The sequence below is a fragment of the Pseudopipra pipra genome, chromosome 20 (assembly GCF_036250125.1).
Source record: "Pseudopipra pipra isolate bDixPip1 chromosome 20, bDixPip1.hap1, whole genome shotgun sequence".
Classification (NCBI taxonomy): domain Eukaryota; kingdom Metazoa; phylum Chordata; class Aves; order Passeriformes; family Pipridae; genus Pseudopipra; species Pseudopipra pipra.
In genome coordinates, this window is record NC_087568.1 from 11,634,500 (window position 1) to 11,649,687 (window position 15,188).

The window sequence follows — 15,188 nt, forward strand, 5'->3', positions numbered from 1 at the left end:
GAAAAATAAACAAAATGTCCTGATTATTTTATTGAATACCTAAAAGTAGTAGTGGAGATGAATAATTATTTTTCTTTCTCAGAAACGGCTTTTAGTTAAAAAAATAAAAAATTCTGAGTGTGGTTTCTTGATGCCATTATCTATACGCAAAGAAAAAAACTGTATTGTTGCCATCCAAGGAACTAAAATCTGACTCACTAGATAAGAGTCTGAGAGCAGGTCACAGTATAGGGAAGAGTAATTTCAGAGAAAATAATATTTTCCACTTTTCTTTTTGTTTGCTGATGTGTTTTATTGTTTTGAACTGTATCCACAGCTCAATTTTGAAGAATGCAGTTATTTAAGGAAGCTGTAGCTATTGCATGATTCATGTAGTTGTTATTTTAGCTGGACTTCTACTTTGTAAAGCTGAGTAAATCAGATCATAGTCCTGGCTTTCGAGTGGGCTTACCTTGAAGGAAAGGAAACAGTTATAATTATTTCAGAGTACTTAAATGTACCCAGAACATTATGTTTTGAGAGTCCAAAAGTTTGAAATCCTGTATTGAAATATTGCTTGAGCTGAACTTTATGTCCCTGATGCTAATTTAGGTAAGAAAAGTTAGAGATTTGTTAAAATGTTTGCCATTTTCTTTCTTGTAGAAAGCTGTAGATGAGGTGATGAAGCATGTTCACACACTCTCAGGGAAAAATGATGGCCTTGTGCCTATGTTCATCAACACCAACAGTGGGCAGTTCACGCACCTGGGGGTCTACACTCTGGGAGCCAGAGCTGACAGCTACTATGAATATCTGCTCAAGCAGTGGATTCAGGGTGGGAAAAAAGAAAACGAGTAAGTTCTTTCCACTTCTCGTATCGGTGTGAGAATTAGGTAAGCTGTTTTGTTGTAGTGAGTTTGCTGCTTAAAGAAAAATAACGTATGTGCCCAAGAGTCAAGTAAACATATCACTGTTTTTAAAAGCAAGCTAAGCAGCAAGAGGGACCTGTGGTAACTTCATGTAAAACCAGTAGGAGAGTTAGGCTTAGTCTCAAAACTCCTTCTCCATAGAAAGCTTTTCTTCCTCAGCTCATCAGATATAAGGAGTGTGACAGCAGGAGATGAAAATTAAGTCTTTGCTGTAGATATGGAGCATAATTAGACACTCTGAAATACTGCTGATACTTCCTTTCACCAGCAATGTCTGTGTTTGCTCTGGGTTTGTTAGTGAAGGGCAAAAGGAGACTGAAGTTTGATGTCTGTGTAAATCTTTGCTTTAATTACAGAATCACAGACTGGTTTGGGTTTGAAGGGACCTTAAAGCTCATCTCATTCTATGGGCAGGAATACCTTCCACTATCCCAGGTTGCTCCAAGCCCCATCCAACCTGGCCCTGAATGCTTCCAGGGATAGGGCAGTCACAGCTTCTCTGGGCAACCTGTGCCAGGGCCTCACCACCCCGACAGGGAAGAATTTCTTCCTAATATCCAATATAAACCTACTTACTTTCAATGTAAAGCCCCTTTCTCTATCACTACATGCTCTTGTAAAAAGTCCCTCTTTAAGTCTCATATGTTTCTTTTGTCTGCACTGCAAAAGTGGAAGAGAAACTTTACAAGGAGCAGAGGAATTAAAGATGTTGAAAAAGAAGGTTTCCTCCAAAACAAGACAAAAAATCCAGCAGTTTTTGTCTGCATTATGAGCTAATTATGTTGGACTTGTTAATTTTGAGAGGTTTAATACAGAGAGAGTGGCAACATGCCTCTTAGAGGCTTTTCTGTGTATCAGAGCAAATGCCTTTCTACAAACAAAGTTTTCTCACTGCTTTTTGCAAGCTTTACCTCACTGTAAATGGAGAATCAGTGTTTTTGGGACCACAATGGCATTTTGTGAGCCTTGCAATGGAAAACAACAGGTTGTTTTCCACATGAAAGTTCTTGGAAACAAAGGAAAATCAAATTAAATACTGTGAAACAATGTTTCACAATGAGAGAGGTCAATTGGAAAAGCTTCCTCCAAGTCTTTGAATCTCCATCTTGGATGGAGATACTACTGCATCTTTGGATGAAGGTACTAAAAAATTGCTTGGACAAAACCTCAGGCAACCTGATGTAACTGAATCTGCCTCAGAGCAGAGGGATGAAGTAGAGACCTCCATGAGGTCCTTCCCAGCTAGATTTTCTGTGATTTCAATTACTTTACTTCCAAGGATTTTTGAAATAATTTTTGGCTATTGCCTAGAAACAGTTGGGGATGTTTTCTTTAATACATAAATAAGGGTTTACATTTTAGAGTATTGCTACATGGTAGCAACAACCAATTAACGTCCAGTTAATGGTGACTTTGAGGGTTTTTTTGTCAGTTTTCACATTTAGTTAAATATTATTCTTTAGACCAAAATAACAGTCTCCTAAAGGATTGTGGTGATCAGCTATAATGAAATATGTTTTGATTGTGTGTACGTGAACCAACTGGGAATGATTTTAATTCACAGGCTGTTGGAAGACTATATGAGAGCCATAGAAGGGGTGAAAAAGCATCTTCTTCAGAGATCAGCCCCCAAGAAGCTTACTTTTGTAGGAGAGCTTGCTCATGGCCATTTCAGTGCCAAGATGGTAAGAAATACAATTGCATTTAAAAAAAACAACAAAAGAAAACAGAAAATCATGACAAAATTTAAATAAAACTCAACACATGGCCAGGCAAATGCAAAGCTTTTCCCTCTTTAAAGGAAAAAACCACCACCCTAAACCAACAAAAAACCAACACCCCAGACTATATATACATACACATCTGTCTCTCCAGTGTGATGGCAGTGCTGAGTAACTGCTTTGTACATACTAACTGCATGTGCAAACCAGGGGCCTTCTCTTTGAGTTATTCTAGTAAACCTATTTATTTTCCTCTAAGATTGAACATTGTGGTGCTGGAGTTAAATTTTCTAATTTTCTTTCTCTTTTTTTCTTCTGTTTTTTTTGGTCATGAAATTCCAGTGTCTGAAGCTGCCTATTTCATGTATTATTCATTTTCCATAATTCAAAAATATATGTGGACACTCGCACACCCGGCTTTTCAGATTTGCCTTCAAAAGAAGGTGGTGATCTAATATTGTGTTATGGGATTAAAAAAAAAATCTGATAATTTTGGAGGCTTCTGTCCATTCATGACTTTTTTTTCTTTTCCTACTGTAGGGTTCTTGAGTAAAACAGTGTGCTGTTTGCTGTGGGGAAAATTGATTAATCCTAACTCCCTGCTCTTAATATATGCATCCATACTCTTTAAAATGCATTTTAAGATCTTGCAGTTAAAGATCTCATGCAAGCGTTAAAAATCTCATGCAAGTGCAGGTATGGTACGTGCGTGTGGCTTGTCTTAGAGGCAAGTGATGTATTACTAATGTAAGTGATGTATTACTAATGTATGTGTAGCCTTATCTTTTTCAATACCTGAAGCGAGCTTTAATGAATTCTATTACTTGTTTGGTTTCCTGATGTATATTTTTTAGATCCTCAGGTCTAGTTTTCAGCATGTTCTTGGATCTGAATTTCCCAAAAGCTCTCCAAACCTGCTGTGAGTGACACCAGAGTCTGGGTAGAGGGGGCTGCTCCATCCCAAGATGGGACAGAATTGAATTGAGACAGATAGATTTGGCTTAGGCATCTCCATGTGTCAGTACACTTTCTTCTGTTCCAGCGAGTTAGAATTTTGGTATTTAATATATTATTACTTGTTGAAAGGCTGGACAGGTCTCTTACCCTGGCCAGCCGGAAAAGTGGGGAATGTTTGGCTCTTATGTTTATGTTTACCTTTGCAACCCTCAGCTTTCCTTTAGGACTGGACAAAGCTTTTGAAGGTTCATACAGGGGCATCAGAATGGTTTTACTATCTTTTTGGATGATGAGACCTGAACTTTCATTCTGAATGAATGATTTTAAAAAATTATGATTAAGAATCATTTTAAATCCCATATGTGACATCAATCTGCAGTTCTTACAGTCTTATATCAGTGGTGGACTAGCCCCAGAATGAGGACAACCAAACCATTAGGTGGTTCTGCTGACTCCCTGGATGAGCTGATATGGAACGTATTGTATGCTTCTGGTAAACCAAAAGACAGTCTCCTCCCCCTCACCTTGACCTGAGACCTTTTTTCCAGAAACTTGTCATAGAAACACAGTCTGGGATGTTTTCCAATTTAATGATTTCTCTAGTAATGCTGCTTGCCTCATGCTGCATTACATTAGATTGTTAAAAACTTATCCTCAAGTTGTAGGTACCAGAAATGTGTTTTGAAGAAGAGAAAGAATAAACCCAGACAGACGGAGATGCACGCACACACACACACACAAATACCTGTTTGATGCATAACTTCTCCGCAGTAAGAGTAGTCTTGTCGTGCAGGATCACTTGGTTTGCTTCTTGCCGGGTACTTTGGCACTAGGAGCCCACAATGGACTGGATGCTGATCATATGAAGTTGGCTGAAGCCCTTATAGAAACCTGCTACCAGATGTACGCTCAAGTAGAGACAGGCCTGAGCCCGGAGATTGTACATTTCAACCTCCATGCGCAGAAGGGCCACAAAGATGTGGAAATCAAGGTGAGCAGATAGCTGGCCTGAACTCCAGTTCCATGATTCCTCTGTAGCTCTGTTCTGCTGTTGAACTCCTGGTCAGATATTGGTGATGGGGTCTGTTGTGGAGCAGTTAATTCCTTTGCTGCCTTGCCTTCTAGCTGTACCCTAGGCTTTGGTTTTAATTACCCTGATAGTGTATTTAGAAGCTGAGTTATACATAGCAAACTCTTAGAAGTAGATGGGAATCATTATCTTTCTCCCTGCATGTGTCCTTGAGGAAATTCCCTGTCTGAAGTACTCTTGCCTTTTTTTTCTCTTGCAGCCCGCAGACAGGCACAACTTACTGCGACCAGAGACTGTGGAAAGCCTTTTTTATATGTACAGATTCACTGGTGATAAGAAATATCAAGACTGGGGCTGGGAAATCTTGCAGAACTTCAATAAATACACACGGGTAAGGCCAAGTGACCTTGTTCTGTCAGGACTTTATTTGCTCACTTGCTTTCTAACACCAGCTTTGGAATCTTACTGTGTTTCAAGATTCATCAGAGACGTTTGGGGAAATTTGTAAGAATATACAGAAAAATTTGGTTTCTTACAGTTTGAGATACACTACTTAGTCCATATAGGGAAAGAACTTGCATTGCATTGATTAAAAAGTGGAATGTAGAAGCTGTAGGCAAGACTGCCAGAGTGTCTCTACATCTTGGAAGCTGTTTGAATCTCTACTGTGGTTGCTTTTAGAATTCAGAAGTTGAGAAGGACCTGGCTGGATTGAATGAATGCTCTGATTAAAGTTGCCAAAGAAAAAAATGGGCACAAAATGGCACTAATGGTTTGATAGAGGGGTTTTGTATTCATTCTGACTACAGTGCTGGTTGAGATATCACTGATATGCTGTGAAAGTGTGGCCTAGATGCCAGTGGTCATCAAATGTCCATGGCCTGTTCTTAGAAGAAATGGGTATGGGGCTTGGGCCAGCTCTAACCTAGAAATCGCTAGTTCCTTTCTGTATGTTTGTCCAGAAACTTCAAGGGGATGTTCCTTGTGATACCTCTTTAACTTAAGCATAGATGCTTCATTTTATCTTTGTGGTTTCTTTTAAAATGCAATGAGTTGGTGTTTTTCATAACTGAAGCTTTGTAAGTAAAGGAAAACCAAGTACAAAATTAAAAACATGCTGATCTGTTTCCTAGCACTTATCTTCTCCAAGTGCATCTGGATGTTAGGAAGTAAAAAATAATTTATTTTAGATTATGTAAAGATACAAATTTCTGTTTTGTTTTTTTTTGTTTTGTTTTTTGGCACAGGTTCCTACAGGTGGTTATACTTCCATTAACAATGTCCAGAATCCCAGTAATCCAGAGCCACGGGATAAGATGGAGAGCTTCTTCCTTGGAGAAACACTCAAATACATGTTTCTGCTGTTTTCAGATGACATAGACTTAATCAACCTTGACAAATACATCTTTAACACGGAGGCTCATCCACTCCCTATCTGGGTGCCAGCATAGACTCTGCAACACTGGACCTTTCAGTGGTGGCATTTTTATCTCCAAGTCACTTTACTTTTCCGGGTTTGAGGAGAGATGCTATATTGCACCTTTTTTGGCTTCAAACAACAAACAAAACCTTGGGGAAAGCATCTCTGGTTTGAAGAAATCATGTCAGTCTTAAATCTAATCCCTGGTTCTGGGATGAACAAACCGTGCCATATGAAGCTGGTTTCCCTAGTACTGATGACGAGGTTCAGAGAGTAATTGCAGTGTGGACCACGACATTCATGGGGCTCTGGTGACCCAGAACTCACTTATGTCAGTCTTACTAAATGCTCATTATATATTGGGAATGCAGCAAGTCAGCTTAGGGCACAGGGTTGTTCCTGGAGAGCAAGAATAAGCCTACAGTTTTTTTGTTTATTCTGGATTCACTGAAACACTGGATTACAGAGCCATTCCTTTGTCAGAATGTGACAGTGGTTCAGGTGGAAAGTGGAATAAACAAAAGAGCTGTAGTGCTGTCCCAGGTAGAAGCAAATCTGTCAGTATTGCTGCTGATACTCAGATCTCATTCCAAACTCACAAGCTGTGCTGCATCACCTTAGGGAGAAGGAAGAAGCAGCAGAGCATCCATTGTAGAGCACTTTGAACAGTCTATTCAAGCTGAGGCTGAAATGAATGGTGAAAGGGAATTTGCTGCTGGTTTGGCTCAAAGTGGTATATAATTTTTTAGAGGTATTGCAGTTTTTTAACTTATCTGCAGGAATGCAGGAGATAATGTGAAATACAAGTGAAACTACATGTGCATTTTATATATTATTTGCATCAGTTAGACTCAGGTATTCTGACTGAAAGCTGCTTTCTGAGGTTGGGTACTGGGAAAGCTTGTGAGCACATTAGTTATCAGCCTCCTTCCGTCCCTTCCTGTCCAGATATCACATCATGAGGTGTTTGTTGACTCAAGCTTACAACTGTACAGCACAGTTAATGTTATTCATAATTTCTTGGACTGGAGAAATTTTCAATTTTTTTTTTCCTTAGTAATACATTGGTTAGAAGTATTTTCGATAGTAGTGTTAAAAGCAGACAGTCTGAAAGTATTACAGTAATTTCAGGTCCCAGTAGAATTAGAGAAATCCATTTCAGTTGCTTGAAGACAAAGCAGACCCAGGTTTTTTAAGAATCTTATTGGAGCCCTGGAATCTTTCATTTTTATACGTGCAATAGATTTCAAACCATGAATTTGGAAATGAGCTTTCTTTAGTGCTTGTCCTTTTGGATTTGTAGCTACTTGGACAGTCCTGTATTCACAGATAAGATCTCAGAAATGTGCTTGTTCATATTTCTGGAAGAGGTTTTTCTCGCTGAAATGCCCTTTCCCCTGTGGCAGTGGGTGTGATGGGCACAACCAGGTGGCAGCAGGGAGGTCCAGTCCCCACTAACACCAGTGCCACTGACAGAACTGATTGAGTCTGACTGGAATGGCTGAGGGAGGTATGTGTATTTTATAGTAATTAAAACCTTTGATTTGTAAAGTAAGATACGTCTTTGCTTTATGCTGATCCATTTTGTTTGCTGAAGTTACAAGTTACCCTTGGGACCACTATTTAAGTCTTTTAGAGAATATTTATCATTCTATGTACTAATGATGGGTTATGGAAATGAAGAACTCTTACAGATTATTTAATGCACCTTTTGTGTCATCAAAGGTATCCTGGGAGTGGCAGGACAGAACAGGTCAGTGCAGAGTGCTAATGTTCCTCCCGCTCATTTGCCAGCAGTAACCCCTGCAATGAGCTTCTCACATACATGTGCAGTGGAATCCAGTCACTGTGGCCTTTGGCTGCACAACTGATTGGTTGCAAATACTTTTGTTTTCTTTGACACAACAGCAAATGAGGAAGGTGCTGTTGAAATGTGGGAGGTAACACCTTCAGTGTTTTTGTTTGTGGAGCAGGTTTGTGCTGCTGAGCAGCTGAGCTTTGGCTAAAAGCTAATCTTAAAATTGGAGATTAAAGAAAAAAAAGATAAATTCAGTGCAACTACCCAGGTCCTGGTGACTCGTGTTGCTTTGGCCTTGTGCCTTTGACTGAAGCTAGTACTGAACCCTTAATTATGACTGTGCTATGGATTGTGAAACTTCCGGGGTTTGGTGTTTCACCCATACAGCTGCCTGATTGAGGCAACAGAGACATTTCTTAGGAAATGGAATACATAGAAATGCTTACCAAAAATGTTCTGTTCTTAAAGTCTTACATTAGTCTTAATGTAATCGATTCTACAAATGGGACTGCGGGAGTCTGCATTATATTATTTTTGCCTTATGATTGGCTTGAGAGTAATAATTCATTTCCTAATGAGTTAAAAGAAGGGAGAGAAGAATAAATCATCAGTTTCCCAAACATATCTTTTAGCTGAGCCTGTTGGTCCAACTGATTTCTACCTAGTTCTTGTTGGGACATGGAATCTCTGCAAAATGTGGCTTTACTGTCCTCAGCCTTTAAACCTGAAGTTCATATTGTTCAGTTCTCGCTTCCCTTGAGAACAAATGCTTGTTTCACAACCCTGTATCACATGCGAAATGGCACAAACTAAAGAATCTGAACAAAGCTCACCTGTTCTTCCTGTTCTCTTGCAAAGGTAATTTTAATTGCTAATTTATTTTTACTTTCTTAACAAACTGTTGTGTCAGGTCAGTCTCTGAGCTCCACAGCCCATCTCTATTCCACGATGTGCTCCGCCAGCACAACAGAAAATCAAAAGTTTTCCCTTTGAGCACTCTGTGGTTCCTTGTTCCAAAGCCTGAACTTCCTGGTCCGTAACCCGCTCTGATGTTTCAGTGTACTGGGATGCTCCTGGCTGAAGTGGAGTGTTGTGGAAAGGCCACCACTGAGCTGGGATTCTGTCCTTCTGCACAAAGAGCTGCAGTGGTTTCTCTCCAAGAGTGCCTGCCTAATCAAACTAAAACAACCCTTGGCCCCACTGCCTCTACTGTTCCCTTGGGCTTTCACTGAGGAACAGAGCCAGGCACTGGCAGAGCCACAGAGAGCCGCATGGCTGTAGGACTTGGGAGTCTCATACTTGGGGCTTTGAGCCACAGCTTAGGAAAAAAATACAGACCTGTTTGCTCGAAGAAAATTCAGCAGGTGGATGGGGCACAGTTAGCATCTAATCTCTGAACTTCTGAAAGCTGAATTCTCATTACAGGTGATAGAAACTGGCAGTTTTGCCAGGTCCCTGGTGTTGGCTGAGAGGCCCCCCTCGTGTTTCACAGGACTTTCCAGTAACAGGATTTTCGCATTCCAAGGTTTCGCATTTTGCCAAGTTCAGGTACACCTGTATTTACTCCTCCAAATACTAGACAAAGAGTACACCTTGTTTCCAGTTCCATACCAGTGTGATGTTGGCAGTGATGAGGGATAAGAACAGGAAAGGTTTTTGCAGTAACACATTTACAGTTTTGTGAATTTCTCCCGCACTTTAGGACTTCCCTTCGGCTGTGCGCTTCTAGAAATAGCCCTGCAGGGAAGTCATCTCCTGATTTCCAGTGCCACACTCAGTATATTTAACAAGACCAGTAAAACGGACAGGACAGGGTAGCTTCACGAAGCTTGTTGCTTCGACAGAAAGTTTAAGATTTTTCTGACTTTGGATTTGGTAAGAAGGGCTTGGGGTTTTTTCGTCTCTGTGATATTGCTGGAGATTGCTGTCCAAGTCTGGAGGCTTCCACTGAAATCTGAGTTCCTGTTCTGTGTAATGTTCCCACGTTGCTCCCACTCGCCACGTTGGTATGTGACGATGGAACAAACGAGCCTTTGTTCAACAACCCCACTGGGTTGTTGAGCACAGGGGAGGGGCTGCAGCCATGATCTGGTCTGGGTCACTCCTGCTGGCACCCCATTTTCCTTTTGTGGCCCTGAAGTTGAGCCAGGAGCAGTGTTCCCATGATGCTCATGAGCAGTGACTGCTGCTATGTGGCTGTGGTTCTTCCCTTCAGCTCAGACAGCACCACACAACCAGGGTTTTCCACTTATATCCCACGCTTGCTTGCCCAAGGCTTCAACACATTATGGATGTTGGTGGCACTGGCTTCAGACTTCTGCCATGGTTTCTTTTTTAGCACTGCTCATCTGTACTGAAAGTCCATATGTATCATGTTTATCTCTTTGCCATGGTGTCTGAAAGCCTTTTATTCATCCATCCATATCAATCAGTGGGTGTTCCTCACGCTAAGTGGATTCCTTTGGGGCAAGAACTATCTGTAAGAGGAAAATAGCTCAGTGTAGTCCAGTATAAGGGGATTAAAGAACTCTTGCCCTTCTGGAAGGTCAGCAGACACCTGGGCCTCCTTTCCCTCCAAAGCCCAAACCCAACCCTGACTGCAGGGGTGACTTGCAGTGATTTCCCAAAAAGACTCTCCCTGAGCCTGGCTGTGTTCATGCACTGCTGGGCTGGTGTCACTGGGTGCCTGCTTGTGGGACTTAAGGGTACTGTTAGAAAGGGAATACTAGCAAGATGCAATCCTTGCTCTCTGCTTTTTTTTTTTTTATTGTGGTGCTAATCCTGAATAATGCCTGGATACAGCAAATCTGAATTCCAGAACATTGAGGGCTCTGAGCATGGAGGATGAACATGAGTCCAGCACCTCAGTAAGGCTGGGTGTGGCAGCCTTGTATAAGCCACAGCTGGAGCAACAAACACAAAGCCTAACTTGAGCAGGAGCAGAAGGGATGGTGGCAGCTCTGAGCAGGGCCAGTGGAGGCTTTCATCTGCATGAACAGAGGATTTGGGTCTTTCTGAAGATGTAGTGCCACTGGCAGGCTTACAGCAGTTGACTAATTGGGTCTTCCATGTTGTCCTTCATTTACACATATCTGAAGCAGTTGACAAAGGAATGGATCCATCTGTTCCTGCTCTCTCCTGCATTTCTGGGGTGGGGGGTGGGGCACAAGCTTCGGCCTTTTGTTCTTAAGAACAGGGCAGAGGTATGTGGGTCCTGTGTCAGCATCTGAACATTGTGAAATACCAGCAGTGGCTCTGGGAAACAGCCCTCCTGTGACCAGGGAGGGCCCATCAGTGCAAACACTGACACAAAGCCTGTTTGGGCAGTGTCAGAGAGCTGAGGCACTGCTGTGACTGTGCTGCACAAGCAATGGAAACCTGTGGGGACACAGGAGGCCTCTCCACTAAAGTAATAAAATCACTGCAAAAATATTAAACCCTAGTAATCAACTGGCTGCCTCAGTTGATCCATTTACAATTACGCTAATAATTATTGGTGCATAGTCATTCCAAGTAGGCAAGAATCCATGTTTCTGTGGATGAGTTACTGCATTATTCCACCTGGGAAGGTGAGAAGGAACCCTTTTTTTCTTCGGTTATACATTCGTTTATATATTCCAAGCCATGGAATTATATCACACACTTTAATAAACTTTGATATCACACACTTTAATAAACTTGTAATTTGTTTTAAAAAGCTCTGAGAATGTCTCAGTGGAAGTCTGCTTTACTGGTCACCAATACACAGCCCTTGAGTGGCAGCACTGCACACCAGGATTAGTTTGTGTAAATCTTCATCTCAGCAACTGGAATCTCCTGGGCAAGTTAAAACCAAAATACCCCAAACCCATAGCCCTGGCTGAGGCTGACAGTCTGTTTTAGATAACTGGTCACCAGTGGAGCCCCCTGTGTCAGTCATGACCATACCTCTGCTTTTCCACTAGTCTTCTAATACTTTTTCTCTAAAAATAATTTAGCTTCAAGCTTGAGGTGCCTCATGCAACCATCTTGTTTAGAGCTGTGATAGTGCTTGGGCCTTCCAGGCAAGCTTTTCTTATTCCTACCCGTTGTAACAGCTCATTTCAAGCAGGCAAGCATGGACTCCAAACAGTGTGGTTTTGGCTGCAAGTCAGTGATTTGGCCTTTTGCTTTTCTTTTGATGCTCAATGAGGTGCAGGTGGGACACTTTGGAAAGGGGAATTTCCACCGTCATGGCAGAGGAGAGAACAGTGTCCCACCTGGCCTGGACCCAGCTCAGCAGGCTGCTGTGTCCTGGGGCAGCTGCATCACCCAGGGGACTGTGGGGATGGAGGGGCTCAGAACCTGCACTGCCTGGGAGCTGTGGGGATGGAGGGCTCACAGCTGGCTGCCCGTTGCAGCTCCCACGTGCTGCTTCCATGCCCACTCCTTGCCCGCGGATTTCACCCAGCCATCAATGATCTTGGCTTCCAGCCTGCGCACTTCCGTGACCGACGGCGGGTCAGCTGGGTTGCGTCCCCTAGGAGAGCAAAGCAGCATCAGTCACTGGGCAGTAGCTCTTTGCCTCCTGCACAGACAGAGCCTGGAAACTGAAGGACAGTTACTGACTGGTTTGTGTTTCACATTTAGGCAGCAGCCTGAATGTGGAAAGGAGCCCTGAGCTTGCCCTTGCATCACTGGCTGCTTCCCCCTCTGCTCCAGGCCCAAAGGCTGATGGCTAATGCCAGGAGGCACCAGATGACTTCACATGACTGATTGCTGCAGGGTGTCACACACTTGTGCCAATCCCTGTGCAAGAACCTGATCTAGTGACAGTAGGTGAGCTGAGTGCCAAGTTCTGCACAGCCCAGCATCCCTGGAGGGTTGGAAGAGCTCTGTGCTGGGGAAGACCGCTCTTCCACATTGGGCTGCCAACAGCCTGGTATCCAGTCCTCTGTAAGTAGTTCCCCAGTGCTGGGCACTGGTGAGGCTACACTTCGAATCCTGAGGTCCCTGAGTTTTGGGCCCCTCGTAACAAGAAAGACATTGAGGAGCTGGAGTGTTTCCAGAGAAGGCCAATGGAGCTGGGGAAGCGTCTGAAGCACAAGTCTGATGAGATGCAGCTGAGGGAGCTGGGGGGCTCAGCCTGGAAAAAGGAGGCTCAAGAGGGACCTTCTCACTCTCTGCAACTCCCTGACAGGAGGGTGGAGCCGGGGGGGGGTGGTCGGGCTCTTCTCCCAGGGATCAAGTGACAGGGCAAGAGGAAACGGCCTCAAGTTGAAACAGGAGATCTTTAGATTGGATATTAGGGAAATTTTTTTCATAGAAAAGGTTGTAAGGCATTGGAACAGGCTGCCCAGGGAAGTGTTAAGTCACCATCCCTGGAAGTGTTCAAAAAAACTTGAATGTGGCAGTTGATGACATGGTTTAGTAGAGAATGTGGTGGTGGTGTTGGGTTGATAGTTGGACTTGATGATCTTAGAGGTCTTTTCCAACCTCAAAAACTCTTATGATTTTGTGGTTCCAAAGTATCTCCTCGTTCTTTGGGCTGTGGCTTGCTGCGATCAAACAGCCGGGGCATCAGAATTCTGTCAGCCAAAGGAGAATTTGGTACTTACCGGAGATCAAGGTGATGGGCACCTCCTTTAACGGTCAGTGCAATCAGTGAAGGGCTGAGGCTACTGTTTATCTGGAAGGAGAAAGAGCAGAGGCCAGCTCTCACCAAGTTACTGGGAAGAACTGGACATCAGTTCTGAAAACTGGAACATGATCTGGGCAAGACTAAGGAAAAGCATGGCTGGTATCGTGCACACAGCTAACAGTCCTAATGAGCCAGATCACCTGTCCCAAATGAAGGGAAGGCTTCCCCCAAAGTGGGAACTGTCAGCTGATTCCAGCCCTGGCAGTTGGAAATAAGTCTCCTTTGGGCCCACACACCCTAAGCAGCCTGTTGTTCTTGCAGCTGGGATTCCAAGCCAGCCTAGAACAAGGAACTTCTGCATTAAATCAGGAGCTCAACTAGCTCAAAATCCAGTTCTGGGTCATTTTTGGTTTTAAATTTTAAACTTGAGCACTGCCAGCACTCTGAAGTTTTGCTGAATCTAAGCCAAAACATGCCTGGTTTGAGTCACTGCTCACAGCACCTGGCTTGGTCTCACCAAGTGTGCTGGGACTGCAGAGAGCCAGGAGCACCTGGCTGGCAGCACTGAGACCACATGTGGACACAGAAACACACCGGCTTGTGGTTCAGACCCTGGGTGTGGGGTTAAGAAGGTCCTGCTATGTCTGCACTACTGAACCCACGTTTGTTCCATCAGTGTTCCTGGCTGATGGACACTACTCTGTGCCCATTGTTAGAGTCCTGAGGCTCCTCAGTGGCTCAGCATAAAACAGCTGCTCACAGAAACTCAAATGGGCTAAAACTGGATCGCCAGTGTTGCTCTGAAAGGAAGAGGGGGTAGTGTGTTACCTGCAAAGGCTGCTCTGTGCTCAGGGTGCAGGAGTGCACATGCTTACCCCACCTCCAGCCCACGGGTCCAAGTCTCCATTTGAAAAAATGATGTTGCTTGCACTTCTCAGGTCTGAAATCCAGAGAGAGAATAATTGAGAGGTCTCCTTCCTGTGCAGTTATCCAAATGTATTTGGCTACTGCAGCAAACATGGCCAAGAACAGAAAACACGGGAGAACAGAACAAATTCTTGGCAGTTTTTACGTTTTCCACTTCTGTCCTAAGGGAATACAGAAACCTCTGTTTGGCTCAAGTCAGCCCAAGGCTGTGACCTTCTGCCAGGACCCATTAGTGCGCTGTGCCTGTCCTCATGGGGCTTAGCTGGGCAGAGGGCGACAGGCAGACAGCTACAGGGAAACACAAAGGAATGAGCAGTCAGCACAATTCACCTCCTCCCCAAAAGTTTGTCTGCAACCAGTGTGTTCGTGGCCTCACGTGCCACTTGTTCCAACAGTACTGCTCCCGCATGGCCTCTGTGAAGGGCATCTCGGGGAACATGTCTGTGACATTGTTGCTGTTGAAAGTTAAGTTGATCTCGGTGCAAACCTAAGAGAAGCACAAAAGCTGTCATGGGGTGGGGGGAGAACCAGGACAGCAGCTGAAAGTCGTTGGTGTCTCTAACCCCTTACCTGGTAGTCCCAAGCCTCCGCATCCAAGCCGATGCCACAGCCCGTGGGGTCAGCACAGGACCGGTACAGCTGGTATATGTCATAACATGGTGCCGAGCCGGAAGAGTTGTAAAACACCCCTGCCAGGTGGGAACATAGCACAGAACCTGTTGTAAAACACTGCTGCCAGGTAGGGACACAGCACAAAAGCCCAACTGCCCAACACACGAACCTCACGGCCAAGACCAAGCGAAGGTCTGGCTGCAGGATGCGCTTTGT

At 43.8% G+C, this 15,188-nt stretch overlaps 2 protein-coding genes across 6 annotated transcripts in view; one reads left to right on the top strand and one right to left on the bottom strand.

Moving 5' to 3' along the window:
- The window catches only part of UAP1L1 (UDP-N-acetylglucosamine pyrophosphorylase 1 like 1), a 44,022-nt gene extending 36,431 nt beyond the window's left edge, over positions 1 to 7,591 (top strand). For all 4 annotated transcript variants that reach the window (XM_064677350.1, XM_064677349.1, XM_064677351.1 and 1 more), the window contains 5 exons: positions 643 to 833; positions 2,473 to 2,593; positions 4,380 to 4,577; positions 4,876 to 5,007; positions 5,864 to 7,591. In XM_064677350.1, coding sequence (XP_064533420.1) covers positions 643 to 833; positions 2,473 to 2,593; positions 4,380 to 4,577; positions 4,876 to 5,007; positions 5,864 to 6,067 — 846 coding nt within the window. In that variant the 3' untranslated portion in view covers positions 6,068 to 7,591. The remainder of the gene's footprint in view (positions 1 to 642; positions 834 to 2,472; positions 2,594 to 4,379; positions 4,578 to 4,875; positions 5,008 to 5,863) is intronic.
- Positions 7,592 to 8,679: 1,088 nt separating this feature from the next.
- Positions 8,680 to 15,188, bottom strand: part of DPP7 (dipeptidyl peptidase 7) — a 29,345-nt gene continuing 22,836 nt past the window's right edge. Inside the window, exons 9-14 of one of the 2 annotated variants that reach the window (XM_064677357.1) lie at positions 14,931 to 15,049; positions 14,691 to 14,847; positions 14,309 to 14,373; positions 13,411 to 13,481; positions 12,158 to 12,332; positions 8,680 to 10,311 (exon numbers count right to left, since the gene is read on the bottom strand). In XM_064677357.1, coding sequence (XP_064533427.1) covers positions 12,191 to 12,332; positions 13,411 to 13,481; positions 14,309 to 14,373; positions 14,691 to 14,847; positions 14,931 to 15,049 — 554 coding nt within the window. In that variant the 3' untranslated portion in view covers positions 8,680 to 10,311; positions 12,158 to 12,190. Of the gene's footprint in view, positions 10,312 to 10,977; positions 12,333 to 13,410; positions 13,482 to 14,308; positions 14,374 to 14,690; positions 14,848 to 14,930; positions 15,050 to 15,188 lie in introns of those variants that run through there. The other variant, XM_064677354.1, reaches the window with a different exon arrangement.